This window comes from Ambystoma mexicanum, chromosome 2p (genome assembly GCF_040938575.1).
Source record: "Ambystoma mexicanum isolate Mex_15411 chromosome 2p, UKY_AmexF1_1, whole genome shotgun sequence".
Lineage (NCBI taxonomy): Eukaryota > Metazoa > Chordata > Amphibia > Caudata > Ambystomatidae > Ambystoma > Ambystoma mexicanum.
This window is the reverse complement of record NC_090923.1, coordinates 314,470,279-314,487,653: the sequence shown is the minus strand read 5'-3', so window position 1 is coordinate 314,487,653 and position 17,375 is coordinate 314,470,279. Positions and strand designations below refer to the sequence as shown.

At 50.7% G+C, this 17,375-nt stretch overlaps 1 protein-coding gene across 4 annotated transcripts in view; it reads left to right on the top strand.

Moving 5' to 3' along the window:
- The window catches only part of CHDH (choline dehydrogenase), a 1,156,730-nt gene that overhangs the window by 618,337 nt on the left and 521,018 nt on the right, over positions 1–17,375 (top strand). For all 4 annotated transcript variants that reach the window (XM_069643628.1, XM_069643627.1, XM_069643629.1 and 1 more), the window contains one exon: positions 15,338–15,467. In XM_069643628.1, coding sequence (XP_069499729.1) covers positions 15,338–15,467 — 130 coding nt within the window. The remainder of the gene's footprint in view (positions 1–15,337; positions 15,468–17,375) is intronic.

The window sequence follows — 17,375 nt, the reverse complement described above, 5'->3', positions numbered from 1 at the left end:
GCGCCATGCACAGTGCACAAATCCCATACATAGCGCACAGGCCCCAACCACGAAAACGCCTGTATAACTCCCCACGCACCCCTCCGAATACACGTACCCCGCTGCACGGGGAGTGTCACACGCAATTGGAGCAGGGTACGAGTATAACAGGGGTTCGCGGGAAGTTTCACACGCGAAATGACCTGTGCGAGTGAGGTACGTGTATTCCTGGGGTACGCAGGAAGTTTCACACGCGATAGGCCCTGTGCGAGTGGGGTATGTGTATTCCTGGGGTGCGCGGGAAGTTTCACATGCGAAATGCCCTGTGCGAGTGAGGTACATGTATACCTGGGGTGCGCGGGAAGTTTCACACGCGATAGGCCCTGTGTGAGTGGGGTACGTGCATTCCTGGGGTGCGCAGGAAGTTTCACACGCGATTGGAGAGGGGAACGTGTATTTCGAGGGTGCGCGGGTAAGTTTCACACGCAAAATGCCCTGTGCGAGTGGGGTACGTGTATTCCTGGGGTGCGCAGGAAGTTTCACACGTGATAGGCCCTGTGCGAGTGGGGTACGTGTATTTCTGGGGTGCGCGGGAAGTTTCACACGCGATTGGAGAGGGGACTGTGAATAACTGGGCTTCGCGTGAAACGTCACACGCGATTTTGCTGTCAGAGCGGGGTACGTGAATTTTGGGGGTGCGCAGGGAGTCCTACACGTGAATTGGCAGTGTGGGTCCTCCCAGGTGTTCCCTCTACACCACACCACAGGGGACTACCCTGCACCCCTGGTCAAGTCCTGCAGGCAGCCCATCCACCAGGGGCATGCCCCCCAGCCAAGCCACATGTCACCTTGCACTAGTGATCACCAACTCATGTCCCCCAGCACCCCCACCCTCCAGCAGTCAGGGGCACCTGCCAGCAGGCCCCCACTCATGTCCCACACATGTCCCCCTGTACCCCCACCCCCCAGCAGTCAGGGCCACCTGCCAGCAGGCCCCCACTCATGTCCCCCTGCACCCCCACCCCCGGCAGTGAGGGGCACCTGCCAGCAGGCCCCCACTCATGTCCCACACCTGTCCCCCAGCACCCCCACCCCCCAGCAGTCTTGGGCACCTGCCAGCAGGCCCCCACTCATGTCCCCCTCCACCCCCACCCCCCATCAGTCAGGGGCACCTGCCAGCAGGCCCACACTCCTGTCCCACACATGTCCCCCAGCACCCCCACCCCCCAGCAGTCAGGGGCACCTGCCAGCAGGCCCCCACACGTGTCCCACACATGTCCCCCAGCACCCACGTCATGACGATCCTCAATTATGGGCCTCATGGCCACCCACATCACACGCCACCCCAGCCCAAAGACCCAAACAAGTATTGCATCCACCCACAGAGAAATGGCCATTACATGATACAACCCGAATGCCAAGTATGTACATGAACACATGTCCGTCACACACACACAATGGGTGCAAGTGAATGTGAAAACCCATATCATGACATGCATGAAACCAATGAGAGAATAGCACACTTCGAAGTATGAAAGAAAAATGTATTGAACACAACATGAATGTAATGAAAAAAAAAACTCAATAATGGGAATAAGAAATAAAATGCAGCATGTCCGGAAAAAAATAAAAAAAATATGAAATCAGAATCCAAAGAAATCCAAATGAAAATGTGTCCAAAGTCTCAGTCCAACAAAGCAAATCCAAGGGAAAAAAAATATATGAAATCCATTGCACCATGGTGAAATTAAAATAAAAACGAGAAACATCCACTGTTCAACTATATACAAATCACCAATCCAGGGTGCATGAGCCCAACAAATGAAATGAAACCTACAAAAAACACTACTAATAAAGAACTATATACAAAAATGTGGTGCATTGTCCAAGCGGCCCAAAATAAACAAAAACAGAAAGCAAACCTAACACTATCTAACTATTTACAATGGCAGCGGGCTAGTCCGACGGCTCACTTTTTGATGTCCCGGGCCAGAGCATCATCAAACTCCCGCTCAATGTCCTGGAGGCTGTCCTCTTCCATGGCCCCGAGGGTTCGCAGGGACGACGACATGTTCACCTTCAACTCCCTGCGAATTGCCTCGAGGCACTTGGCCCGCCTCAGGGCCCTCCGCATGGAGTTCTCCACCCTGACCATTGTGAGCCGTGCCTCTTCCGGCCACTGCCGCTCCGCATCTATGGTGTGGCCCAAACGCTGCCACACGGAAGACACTTGAAATCCAGGGTTCTTCTGCGCTATGGCCGATGCCTGCCCCTCCGATGTAGAAGGCCCCGAGCCATCATTGCTCCCACCATGCTGCTGCTGTGTCTGTGTCTGTGCCTGCGCCCTGGCTCTTGCTGCCTGCATGTCCTCCTCCGGCTGGGGTGCAGTTGTCGTGGTGGCCACCCCTGCTGGACGTCTGACTCCTGGCTGTGGCAGGGATGTGTCTTCCACCAGCCTGGCCGCTGGGTCAGGGGCAGCTCCACAGGGTTACCCAGGTGATACATGGGTGGGAAGATGGCATGGAGGACGACTGGCACGTAGGGAGTTCAGGTGAGGAGGGGGTCGCAAGAAGGTCCAGCACACGGAGGAATCCAGCACCAGTGACCCATCCCAGTAGGTCAACGTGGTCAAAGAGGCATGCGAGACGACGTGCAGTCTCTCCACGAAAAGACTGCAGGTCACCTCGCATAACTGTAACGCCCACCTGGTTCCCACGGGAGCGCTGATCTAGTCTGGATTACTGCGGCCTCTTCTAGCGTGATGCGCAGGACCCGGAACACCGATTGGACAGGACCTCCAAATCGTGCTTCCTTGGCCCGTAGGAATATCCTTCTGCAGATGAGAAAGGGGATTAACAGTCTGCACAATGGTGTGCTAGCTCCCCCCTAACCCCCTCCGTTCCTCTCTATTCCTCCAAACCCGTTTTAAGCTCACCTTATGGTTTGGAAGGTTGAACTCTCCATCCTGCTTCTGGTGCAGGGGCGCGCGTTCGTCCAGTTACTTCACTGGTTTTCAGAATGGCGCTGGCAAAATCCACTTGACTTTCCTGAGCGATGCATCGTAAGTATGAAAGTTCAAAGTTCAAGTGAGGCCCCCTTTATGCTGTCTTGCTCACCTGTGATCTGTCCTTTATTTCAGGTGCAGAATGAAGGCGATGCGTCAAGGGGTTAACCTGCCGAGGTGAGTAGTAATGAGGGTGATCCCTCTAGATGTCCTTATCATTCCTCTGAAATGTCTCTAGTCCTTTCCCCATAGGGGCCGGGGTACGGTACCTGCCAACGGGGCGGCGCCGACCCGAAATGTGGAAGAAAAGCCGGTAAGTATTATGGCTGTTAATCAGGCTTTCCTTCTGTGTGTCCTTCTGCTCACCTTTTGTTTCTTCCTCTCTCCCCTAGGTGCAGAGATGTGGCGTCCGATGCTGACAGCCGCGATGGAGCCGGGAGATGTCACGAGGACAGGACAGATGAGTGAAGCGTGGTGCTGCAGCGAGCAACGCGATGCTTTTAAATTGAAGTCTTCCTTCGGGGATGCTGGCGAGAACATTCCGGATGCAGGTAAGAAGCTTGAAATAATCCTTGGTTTTCACCTTTCTCTTCTCTTCCTTCCTTGCAGGTCTTCCAGGTTCAAGACGTGCGTGGCTGTAGTCTAGGAGCAGGAGCAGACACAGTGAGCGTTAAGCTGCAGGAAGCAGAACAACGCGAAGCATGAGCTGCTGTCTGGGCGTGGCTTAAATAGCCTCCAAATAAGTCCCAGGTATGTATCCTTCCCCAACTAGGTATGTATCCTTCCCCAACTAGGTATGTATCCTTCCCTGGCCACGCCTGAGTGAAAAAATAGTCCCTATGAAAAAATAGTCCCTTTCAGATCTCAGGGAGGCCTGAAGCATGCAGCATGGTCTGCATCAGGTAAGTGCACAAAACACCTCCCTTTATGAGCCTGGCGCCAAAGGCGCCAGGACTGATGTCCAAAGAGTCCCTATAAGGGGCCGCTGGGCTTTTACCCGAGGGCATGATGCCTGCTTCTGGGGGTGCTGGGCCTGGCCTGATGCTCCGGGGGTAGGCATCATGACAATAACCCGTTGATGCAACGCTATCCCAGCCAGGACAGGCTTAACACGGTCTCGGATAGCCATGTCCGCAGGGAGAGGAAGGCCAGTTGTTGTGTGCTCATCCCCTCCCTGAAAACGGGTCTGGACGTAGGCATCCCTGCTGGTGCCAGACGATGCAGTGACAGGATCAGGGACAGGATTACACACAGACACCTCCGCGTCTGCCTGTGCTGCCTCCTGTCCCTGCCCCTGCCCCTGCACTGCACCACTAGCACCAGTGGAATCCCCACCTCCAGACCCCATGTATGTCCCTTCCGCGACCTCCTCCTCCACCAAACCCCCCACCAACCTGGATGACTCCATTCCATCTTCCTCCGTTGGACCCTGTGTGGTCCCAGCTGCCCCTTCTGCTGCCGAGGAGTCCACCTCCGACCTCTGCCTCTTGGACCTACCCTCGGCAGCTGCGGCCTGGGACGCAGCACCAGACTCCTCACTCCCGACAAGATGACAATCTGGGAGGGGAGCCGGGCCTTGCGTCTCCGGCTGGTGGTGCGATCCCTGCCGCTGTGCTCCACAGCACCCTCTCCGCCCTCTTCATCAGTTGACGCTGCCGACAGGGAGAGATAAAACACAGACATCAGGGCACTTTACAATGGACTGATACACACATGACTGTTGCACATGAGTGGCAGTGTCAACCTTCAGACATGGCATCACACTCCACGACACACATGTAATTTCAACTCACACACATGAGCATTTCCACAGCAATATTGCACCAGGCAGCAACATCCATACACATACAACAGCATGAACAGCCGAAGGTGAGCCTGACATCACATGAAACACAGGGAGTGCACTAGACATGCACACACGCCACCACACTTACATGCATGTCTACATCTACTCCAACTGTCGCAGTAATGCGATCGCCATACATGTCACATCTGGCATTCAGCCTTCTACATATCCGTGTCACGTGCATCCATGTTGCATCACAGTTGCACACTTGTCAAATACACACATATGCACATGTACACAGTGCAGATACATGCAGCAGGAACCACCATCCATGTGACACCACAACCATGCCAATGTACATACACAGAAATTCAAACGTGTGAAAAAAAAATGTCATAAAAAAATGCGATTTTTTTTTTTTTTTTTTTTTTTTTTTTGTTTTTTTTCTCTGCCTTTTTTTTTTTTCAAGATTTCTAATTTCGGTTTTATGACCCTAAACCCTTACCAACACATACACCATCGATGTGTCTCACACCTAAGAGGATGCACATGTGGCAGCCTCACGCCCCTGTTCATACACATCCCTACATGGCCCTACGAAAACACATGTGCAACCTGCACACTACTGGCACACCACCACACGCACACCGTCCTATCAGTATGCATGTAGACTTACCGCTAGACTCCAGACGGGTCTGCCTCTCAAGGACCTGGACGTGGAGCGCTGGGCATATGTGTTCCAGGACCCTCATCTGGTGGTCGGACAGGTGGCCCCGGCGCCCCTTGGCATCCGCTGCCTTCAAGAGGCGCCGGGCCTTGTTGAGGGTCCTGGACCTGAAGTCCTCCCAGCGCTTCTTGACATGTTGTAAGTCGCGGACTGCCACCCCCTCCGCGTTGATGGCAGTCACGATGTCCATTCAGATCCAGGTCCGTCCTTCATTGTCGGCGCCCGAAATTCCAAAGAGGGCATCATACTGCCCCAGGACTTGCTCCACCAGGACACCAACTTCCCTGGCACTGAAGCTGGTGGCCCTCTACCTCACTGGCTGGGGGTTGCCAGTGGTGCCAGATGGTGGTGTGCCCAACATGGCAAACCCTGAGGCAGGAGTGGGTGGGCAACTGGGTCCTGGGGCTGGGCTGTGGAGCGATGGTATCCCAGTCGGGAGTCTTCGGTTCCAGCAGGGTTGGTCACAGCAACTGCACCCCTGGCTGACGTGCAGGCAGCAAATAGCAGGGCACGTGGGCAGCAGTCAGGCAGCAGCAGATGGCAGGTGCAAGCGTGCTCGGGGCTCTGGGGGGCAGTAATTCGGCCTTCTGGGCAGGAGCGTGGACTTCCATGTGTTGTTGCGTGGCCAGCTTGATACGGAGTGATTTGGCACGTGAAAATCTTGTACGTCAGCGTGTAATTCGAGGAAAGGCCCTTCGCGCGTCAGCACACGTATGCGGTTTCATTGGACCAAAGGCCCTTAGCGCACAAGCGCTTCTGTGACGTGACTCGCGTGGGCATAGTGGTTCAGCGCGCATGAAAAAACTGCACGTCCGCGTGTGGATGCGTGTAATCCGAGAAAATGGCCTACGCACGTAAGTGACGTGACACGCGCAGGCGTTTCCATCAACACGGGTGCATGTTCATCGTACACGTCCAAAAACTGCACGTCCCAGTATCAGCTCGTGTAATTGGAGGAAAGGGCCTTAGCGCGTACACACGTAAGTGACGCTATACGTGTGGGCCACTTTAAAAGGTACGTTTAGGACCCCATTCCCTTGTACGTGCTTTTTTGTGGAGAGCAAGTGGGTGAATTCTGTACCTAATGTCGGTTCACACGCGATTACTTCACAGCGTTTCAAGTTCGTACTCCCTGTTACCTCTGACAGCGTTCTTTATTTGTTTTGGGCCTGTTTCCTCAAACAGCGTTCACTTCTTCTTTTGTCCTGTCTCCTCAGACAGCGTACAGTTCTTCTTTTGGCGGGGGTGGTGCCTACGCGCACACGCGGGTTTTTTTCACGTTCTTTTTCCAGGCAGACGGTGAGTCGCGCACGCATTTACTAACTGTGCTTGCCGCGTGTGTTGCATACCCCTTCAGAGGTCATTGTAGGCTGCGTGTAACACGCGTACGCTTGTTTTTGTGTTTCTGGGTGCCACAGCATAGTGCGGGTTCATTTTTCCACGCACGTGGTCTACGAGGGGTTGTGTGCATGTTACTCTTTGTTTTTGGGGTGCCTGTGTGTTTTGTGACCCGTCGTCTTCCCCCAGGGTTCACAGACAACCTTGCTAGAGCACTAGGGTACGAATTCCATCTAGTACCTTACCCCTTTCACCCCCAATTGCCCAGGACAATTGTTTACTGCAACTCCCATACGCACAACAACATCAGTGCCATGGTTGGGAGGCGACCAAGCAGTAATGGAGGCAAAGGTGGCCGACCTCCAAAAGGTGGGCGTGGTGGGCACGGTAGGGGACGTGGCCAGGATTTGCAGGGTGCCCCTAGACCCCCATGTGTGGAGGACCAATCAGGGACACTCATATCGCCCCCCCCCCATGGTTGAGGGAAACGTGGCTGACACCATCCCAGCTCAGCCCTTGTTGGACCAGCCCATTGTGGCACCTGAGCCGGCACAGGATGACTCCCAGGCTGACTTCCAGGTCAGCAAGTCTAAGCCACGTGTGCCGGTGCAAGTTGGTGACACCAGGCCACGTGGATCTGGGGCAGCAATGTCACCTGCTGCCCCAAGTAGGCAAGGTGGGGAGGCTGCAGGGGCAGCTGCAGCTCTATCCACCCCAGCTCGGAGTCTCCCAGCCGGGACAGTGTCGGTCCGGGTCCATCAAACTGACGTTGACCCTGCCAACATCACACTTCAGCCAATGCCTGCACCAAGACCTATGGTCATTGTGCCTTCGCGCATTTCCAGTACCCAGTCCACCTGCGCTTCTGCCCCTACTGACCAGAGCGGCGCAAGCCACTCAGGCTCTGCTCCACCTTTGAAGAAGAGGAAGAAGGGTGCTCTGGCACTACAGGCTGAGACCCCAGACACAGCTAGACAGTCCGGCACGTCAAGGAAGCCTAGCTTTAATGACCCTGAACTTGATGCACTTGTGAGCTATGTGTCGGCACATAGCCGTGAAATGTTGGTGACTGCAGGGTGCAAGACCACACCTGGTCAACGTAGGGCACACTGGCAGACCATCGCGGACCGCATAAGTGCCCTTGGATTTGTGAGGCGCACAGCTGATGATTGCTACAAGCGGTGGAATGACCTGAAACGCAGAGCAAAGAACAAGCTGGCCTCAAATCATGCCGCTACTCTGGTGACTGGCAGTGGGTCTCCACAAGAGGACAACAAACTCACTGAACATGAGTCTGTTGCTGGGACCTTCATCACAGAGGAACAGATCCAAGGTGTGGGAGATGTACCTGATTACGACGCATTGTTCGGTGAGTGCCCATGTGTGTGTGTGTAATCCATGTGTATGTTGTTTGGGTGACGGGTTCTGGTTGAGTGCCAGGTGAGGGTGTGTACTCCTGAGTGTTATGGGTCACCCGTTTGCTTCCTCCCATACATTCACGTGCCTTGGATTTGGGTATGACTGCATCGCTTCTGACCACAGTTGCCAATTAGGGCCACATTAGTGCACTTTACCTTCAACTGTCATCTTGCAACTACATTGTTCAGATTTTCTAAGTGTTCATTCAGGCTGATTATTTCCACTCTCCCATTTGTACTACACATTTTTCTGCCCTATTGCAACATATGTGATATGCTTCGGTCATTGTTTACAGCCCACACTGGGCCACTAACTTTACCTGGTTATGTTAATGATTACAACATTCAGGCCGATGGAGTATTGGACTGCAGACATTTTTTTAATAGGGCCTGTTTGCATGTGGAACATGACAGATGTTTCCTGTAATGTTAAAGTGACCAACCATTGATCAGCCCACAATGACTGTATTATTGGACACTGGATGTGTTTCAGTGTGTGGCACATGCATATTTAGCAACATTATTCAGCATTAATCTTCGCATCATGTTGATGTGACATGGATGTATGACAGTACTCATTCACTGACATATTGCTGTAGTTTTGTAATTTAACGTGGCTATGCTACATGACATCTGTGTGGTGGCATGTGTCATGTATGTGTATTGGACATGCCACTCACAGCCTGATGTGTGATGCCAGTGCTACCCAACATGCTGCAAATGTGTTGCTTTTCCATTTTGCTCTCCCCAGTGTCTGCCTTTTTGACTCCACTTCCAACTCTTTGACAGTGCATGCATGGCAGGGTTATAGTCATGTGGGACATGTATAAATCATGTACTGGATCTCTGGCTTGTCACGGCCTATGTGTCTGCTATGGTGCTCATGCCTGTTTCCATTTGTTGTCTTTCATATTTTTGCAGATGATGACGCACTTGATGCTGTTGAGGTTGAGGAGATGGTGCAGACCCAGGAGGAATCCCAGGCACGACCGGGCACCAGTGGGGGACGTGGTGTGGTGGTGGGTGAAAACCCAATGTTACTGCAGACCATACTGTCCAGGGGTGTCTCTGGGTGCACCTCCCCAGACCTCTATTCAGGTGCTGAATCGGATGATGAGACCTATGTGCAGTCGCAGGTAAGTGTTTCTGGCAGGTATTCTGTTCTGTCCAACCCACCTGCACCAGGGGGTAGACCCCTCTATGGGGATGTCAGTGTTGGTAGGGCCCCCTTTGGTGGTTACGGATGCAGGGTCACATTCCACAGCATCTGATCTTGTTCCTGGCCCCAGCAGATCAGAGGGGGAATGCAGTCCTGCAGCCTCAGGCAGTGCCAGCACAACAAGGTGCAGATCGCCTTGCCCAAAACAGGTGTGGTGCCCGTCGACGCGGTGGCCGTGTGCTACCAGGCAATACTGTAGGGGAAAACTCCATGTACGGTATGGCAACCCAACAGGCAGCATCAGTAGAAATGATGGCTCAGGCAATGGAAAGGGTGGCCACTTCCATCTGCCTTTCAGGGGGGATAATGGAGCAACAACCGCAGGCAACAGACTCTATTTGCCAATCACACAGGGAAGACATGTTGGCGTCCAACAGGGACAGACGGGCGGCACTGGAGACTCTGCACAAATCCATATCAATAGAGTCCCAGGGCCACAGGGAAGCCCTGAGGGTAGAACTACATAACCTCAGGCAGACTCTGGTTGAACTTGAGGCTTCCAGTAATTTAAGGGCATAACAGCAGCTGGAGCAGTTCACACGTTCGTTCTCAGCTGAACTGCATGCAACACATGAGGAGATCTGGGCATCACGCGAGGCCATGCGTGCAGAAATGCAGGCAACCCGTGATGTGCTGCATGGGGATCTCTGCACTTTAATCCTCCAGAATCAGACCTTCCAGACCCGCATGCTTGCTGCCTTGGAGGGCCATACCCAGGGCTTTGCGTGGGCTGCCTCCCATAGTGCCACCGCCTCCTGATGTAGCAGCAGAGGATGAGCAGAGCGACAGCAGTTCTTCCACAATGGCATAGCCGTGCAGGCCATGAGCGCATGGAGTTATTTTTTTTTCCGCAACATCCACACAAGAGGGTGTGGGTGTGCATCCTGTCCTCGAACCTCCTGGGTGGCCTCCCCCACCTCCCCTGGCTGCCACATGGCCATTTATTTTTTTTTTCAGTGTGTTGCCTTGTGTGGCTCCCGTGGTCATCCACTGTATTCTGGCTGGGCACATGCAGGCTTGTCCTGAGTTTGGGTTAGATGCTTGGGTTTGTGAAACACACACCCCTCCTGCTTCCCATTTCCATGGGCTTGCAAAGGGTGTGACCAAGTGACCAAGTGACAGTGAATTACACAGTGACGTTGGGCTCCCATGAGCTGTGTGGGCAGTCTGTAGTCAATACTGTGTAGACATCCCTAGTGGATATTGTTGTTGTATTGTACACTGCATGGTATATTGATATAACAGCTGCCCACCAGAACGGTGGAGCACTCAGAATGGCGCTCCACAATGCCCCGGGTTGCACTATGGGCTGTGTTGTATCTTACCTCGGGTGACGTGGTGGGGTTCCCAATTGGCATCATCATGTGGGTGCTCAGAGGGTAGGCACTGTCCCCTGGGGAGGTGGTGATCGGTATCATTAGTGGGGTTGTGACATTACTCAGTATCTGACATGCATGCATGTGCAGTGGCATTTATACTCACCAAGCAGCCATGTATCGCCATGCCGCCCAGCTTCTAGGTCCCGGTTTAGGGTTGACATTCTGTAAATGAAACTGTCGTGGGTGCACCCTGGATAGTTGGCATATACTGAGGTGATGATTCCCTTGGCATCACATACTACCTGCACATTGATGGAATACCAATGCTTGCGGTTTCTATAGATGTGCTCAGATGCCCTGGGGGGGTGCACATGGGTGCAATCAATGGCACCTAGCACTTTGGGGAATTGTGCCACCCCGTAGAAATCCTGGACGGCAGCCTGCCTTTCTGCAGGTGTTCTGGGCAGGTATATGTGCCTGCGGACTGATGGGCGTGCAGTCATGATGGCCAACACCTAGTGTAGGCAGCGTGACTGCGTGGCCTGTGACACCCCCCCACTATAGCACTTGTCCGCTGAAATGATCCAGTGGCCAAGAAGTGCAGTACCTTGAGGACCTTCTCCAGGGGGCTGAGTGCTTGGGAGCACAGGGTGGGTGATGTGAGGTCATCCTCCCACTCACTCACCAGGTTGAGTATTATGTGAGGTGGAAACCTGTGCCTCCCATACACCTGGTCATCAGACATCCCAAAAAGGCTGGTTCTGGGTGTAAAAATTCTGGGCCTGACTATCCTCCTCCTGCGGTATCCCATGACCACTGCTGCTAGGAACGGTATATTCATCTTGGCGTCTGAGCTTGTTTGTTGTTTGCGCGCACTTTTATGCTGCGCGGGTTCACGTATGCCTGCTTCCTACTGGCGTACATGTTTCCGGATTAGCGCGTCTTTGTTGTTGCACGCATTAGCCCCGTTCCATTCCATGAATACTTGTTGTAGACGCGCGTGTGGGCATTCCGCGCATTTGCCTCCTGTACTTCCCCGTGACTCCCACATTTTCACGCGTTGTTCCCGATTCCGCGTGTTATGCCCCCTGTTCCGCCTACTTTTGTTGTGTGCGCTGCGCTATGTGCGCTTTCGCTGTGCGCTTAGCGCATGCTGTTTGGAGACGTGTGCGCCAGCGTGCACCACGCAGAATATTAGCGCACATCCATGGATTGACACATGCACGGACTTTCATGAATCGCGCTGCGTGGGTTTCGCTGCGATTTTCGCACTTGCACTGCGATTCGCATGCTTGCGCCGAAAATTTCAGCGCACATTAATTCCATGAATCGGCCTGCAAGAATTGTTGTATTGATAGCTGAGAGGGTTACCTCCAGCATGATTGGATGCAAGGTATGAGCATCTGAGGACGGTTTGGAACATTGATGGGGAGTTGGGTGAACATATAATGAGGTATCCCCGCGTGTAATGGAGGCAATTGAATAATTTGCATATTCCTGAGTCCATATGCTCACTATGTATGGAAATCGGAGATTCGCATTGACTAGCATACAATGAAATATGGTCTTCTTGTGGGGAACTGACATTTGAACTATGCAAATGCGCAGGCGATTCCACAGCTGAAACAGTGAGCTTATCACCTCATCTGTAAGTAACAATGTGGAATCAGATAAGAGGTGAGGCATGAGAGGAATATTATGTGAACATGTCCTTGCACGAGCAGCATGATGGGTGCACCCCAGACCTCTTGAGGAATATTGAGGGAAAGCACGGGGCTGGGGATGCCTGCATGTCAAGTTTTTATTTCCCCAGGATAAAGATTTTGGCATTTCTTTAAATGGTGCACACATTGGTATATCATTAGATGAATTGATTGGCTGCTTCAACTGTGTTAAAGTGATAGATGCATGAGACGAGCGAAACGCTGTTGAATTGTTAATTGCGGCCATCTTGGAATGTGCAATTAAGTTTGCCGGCAGCCAAAGAATATAGCTTATTACTTAACAGGCGTAAGTGCAAAGTTAAATAGTGATAGCTTATCTAGACACACGAAAACCCAAGTATCAGCTAATCAGGACAATGAATATGGCACAGCCCCACCGCACCACCGTGCAAAGCGGGTCAAGCGGTACTTTAGCAAGGTACTTTGCTTGCATGTGCGCGGGTGCGCGCGTATTATAGGAAAAACAAAAGTGCAGTCCCTCCGGGGACGTGCCACAAGACTTAGAAAACACTGCTTTCTAAAAAGCAAGAAACATAGGTAAATGTTTGATAAAGCGCTTTTCCCACAGTGATCAGGTTACATTGACTGCAAAAATCCGCCATTGTTCACCTGCAGTAAAAGGTCCACAGCACCAGTGCAAGAAAGAGAGCGTCACAGGTGGTCAAGCAGTACTTTAGCAAGGTACTTTGCTTGCAGGTGCGCGCACGCGGGTGTGCGGGCGAGCACGTATTATAGGAAAAACAAAAGTCCAGCCCCTCCTAGGGCGTGTCACAAGACTTAGAAACACGTTGCTTTCTAAAAAGCAAGAAACATAGGTAAATGTTTGTTAAAGAACTTATTGACTGCACAAATCCGCCATTGTTCACCTGTAGCAAAAGGTCCATAGCACCAGTGCAAGAAAGAGAGCGTCCCAGCTGGCGGTCAAGCAGTACTTTAGCAAGGTACTTTGTTTGCAGGTGCATTATATCTGGATCTAAGGAAGCAGTATTTGAAACCAAGACTCCTGTTGTACGGGGCTGGAAGAGTGGAAGATGCGTTTCTGTATAGTAGTGGAGCAGGTGGCGACACCACCCTGTATGCCGTAGACAAATATTTGCAGAAAGCATGAGCAGAGAAGACTTGAACAAATTGTGGCGCTGTGATAATTACTACAGTTCAACCTTTTTTTATTATAGGTGCGTATATTTTAATTCTATAATGCTTGCTGCAATTTCTTTTGTATACCTTGAGTTTTAACTGGGTTTTAAAAATGTAGCAAATAATTACCTTTCTACATATTAAATGTTGCCTGCATGAAATGTTTGTATGCTCATTATCTATGGCATTAACAAGCCGACAAGATAATAAATAAAGGACACATTTCTCAGTATGGCTGCAGCCGTTGACATTTCTTGACCTGATCAGTTAGGTTTGTGATCTGTCCACGCCCCCAAAATATCTCTGACTCAGTTTTGACCGTTTTAACTGTCTTTTTATTTAATTTAAATAAAAACCACTACAACCAACACCACTGCCTTTTACCAAACCAAGTGAAGATCACGTAGGGTTCTTGATGCGAGATGTCCTCACAAGTCTGGTGTAAATCATTCAGCAGTTTTTGCTGCTGGTGAGAGCAGAATTTCCCTATGGGAGTTTTCATGGGAAATGCACGTTAGGAGCCTCCGATATTTGTTCCCGTCTACCCTGTTTTCACCCCAGACTGAAAGTTCAGAGTTGTATGCATACTTGTATCAGAAGTTTTCACACATTATTTATGAATGATGCCAACGTGATTAACATCCCATGGTGCACTTCCTATAACTACAAAGACGCTATCACCAACTCTAATTACCTATGTGACAAATGGCCTCAGAAATCCACAGACAATGATAGTAGATTTAAGGCATTTTATTAACGTGTAACTGTTCTGAGAATACTGGGTTAGTTGAAGGTAAAGAGACACCTTTGGCCATCTCGATCTCGCCATGGGCTCCTTCCCCCCCTTACGGGCATCCCTAACCCCCATAGAATCACCCTGCCGTAGCTTTTGCTAATCTGGATGGTAAAACCTAAAGGCCAAGATTTCGTATTCCCCTTTGGGACTTTTTAAGGGATACGTCTGGTCTGTTAGACTGCCAAAAGTCACCAAGGCTTCTCTCTCTCTCTCTCTCTCTCTCTCTCTCTCTCTCTCTCTCTCTCTCTCTCTCTCTCCCCCCTCCATCTCTACTCTCTTCTCCTCATCTCGCTCTACCTGTATCCCTTTCCTTTTCCTCTCACCTTCCTCCCTACCAGCTTTCCTTCTTATTTCGCCTCTCTTCCACCACCCTTGCACTTCCGACACCTCTACCCTGTTAATGTCTCTTTCTCCCTACCTGCCTTTGCTTCTGATCCCACTCTCTTCTGCACTCTTTTCTTCTACTCTTTCGCCTATCTACACTGCTATGTCCTAATCTTAAAAAAACTCTATTATCTCTTCCCACTACCCCCTCCTCTCCTTATACCCTCACCACAGTCCAGTACAGTTTTGCACTCTCTCCACACCCTTTTACTATACACTCTGGCTTCTCATTCTCTATACATCTCCCTACACTTGTTCTCCTTCTCTAGCTTTCTTTGCCACTCACCTGTGTGTGTATATGTATTAATATGTTTATATATATATAGCTTGGGCTGTCCAGCTTCCATTATCCTGTCACAAGACGAAATCAACAAAACAATAATTGTTCCTACTTTCTTCACTTGATAGATGTCCCAGAAGATGTAAAACCTGTATATTAATATCACAACATTTTGCTGATTTTTGCTCATCAAGACAATTTCATGTTTGATTTATTTTTTTGGTAGGTTTTTGCCAAGAAAGAAGTAATTTTGAGTGGTGGGTCCATAAACTCGCCGCAGCTGCTCATGCTGTCTGGGATTGGAAATGCTGATGATTTGAAAAAACTGGGAATCACGGTGGCTTGTAATCTTCCAGGTAATTAATTCACTGTTTCATGTTTGAAGTACCTAGCAATTAGACTGTACACTAGTGAAGGCATTGTATTGTATATTGCGAGTACAGATTTTGCAAACTAGAAATTGGTCAGAGTGGCCAATTCACAAAGCCTCACAGTTCTCTTACTGGGTGTAGTAGGAGTGCAGCTTGCTGTTGGGTGCTACAGCTTTCATGCTTCCACGTTCTCCATCTTTATAGCGGGATTCCGCAGCGGTGAATCCTCAGTGGCAGATGCCAGCAGCGTAAGACAACAAGCACGATAGTCTGCGGTTCAGCGGGAGGTGGCAAATGATGGTGGGAGAAGCCAGTCTCAGCGGATCACAGCGTTTCATTACAGCCTTAAAGCAACACACCTCAGCATTCCTGGGCACATCCAGGTACACCTCAGTGAGATTATCTCAGCGCATCTTCATTGCTCGACCTTGCACCAAACACGATCCACCATTCAAGTGTTGTACCTGACACTATCTCAGATCACCCTGCTTCCCATGCACATTCTGCTGTTTTGTTCTCTGTATTGTTCCATTTACTGATGTTCTTACTCCCTCTCAGATTTCAGGAAAAGTGTGGGTTATAGCTCAACCTTCCTCCAACTTCACTATCAAGAAGGGCGGGTGAGAGGAACAGATGCATGAAACAGGAATGACTGGAGTTAAGGCTGATATTCCTGGGGAAATGTGGGAAAGGGGAATGGTGATGAGGCTGGCTTGGCTAGACAAATTAACCTTCCTACCAAGCCAATAAAACAAAAGTTGTTTAATCCGGGGCATGGTTTGTGGCTCTTCTGTGCCTATAATTGCATAACTGGAGATTTAGAGATTAATTTAACACTACACCCAGTGGGCATATGTGAAATGCAAAATGAGAAAGATGTGTTTAACCCGCTGAATGTTTTAAGTGCACAGAATGGAATTGATGAGTCCAATAGCTGAAAATGGACCAGGGTCATAAACCAAACAATAGATTTTCTAATCGGAACTTGAAGGAGACTAGCATAAACCTGGTGATGCACATGAAATAAGATGCCAGCACACAAACTTCAGTGCGGGAGTCTACTCCTCACCAGGAACCCCAAGCCTTTAAGGCTGTAGATCACAATAGCAGTGGAGCTTCATTACCTCCACGTCCACTCTTCCTTGTCACAGTACATACCTCATGAGGCCCCTGCCTCTGACACAGGACCTTCTATTTCTTTTATTTCTTATATCTCCTCCCCTTAAACCACAGCATCCAGTTTAATATTTCCTGCCTCTGGCAGGTTGGACTGTTCCTGGCGCGGGACTCTGGGGAGCTACAGTTACTGGTCCCCTGGTGGGGCTGTGTGCCGTGGCCTTGGTTTCCTCCAGGTGCAGTGTGTTCCTGGGACCCCTGCGGGGCTTGGGTCCTGGTTGAGCAGGAGGCCTCTCCCGGTTTTTTGCCTGGCGCAAAGCCAGCGTGGAGGCATCAATGACCAGTCGTGCTGTTGGGTGTCCTGACTCACATTTGGACTATTAAGCTGCAACATTTGGTGCTGTGGGCTTAGAAAATCCAAGAGGGCGGAAAAGCCCACATATGCGCCAGAATCCTGGAGAACCGCACAGTTTTGCGCACAACAAAGTGGTCCCCTGACCTGCCACCCACCACTGCAAGCATGATGGGCCAGGGGTGCCATGAGTGGAATGTGTGCCAAAGGAAAAACAGCAGTGCCTGTTAGCTTAAAAGCACTTTAAAATCACCTTTGTTTCCCTGAATGCAAGCTAAAAATGCCTATTTTAAACATCACAAGATATTCAAAAATCTCAATGAACACCAGCAGACATTTGGCAGAATGTATTCTTGTGTGCATACAAAATCTGGAAAGATGAAGAGCCCAAAACAATGTTTATAACAAAACTGGCTGAGCTGTGG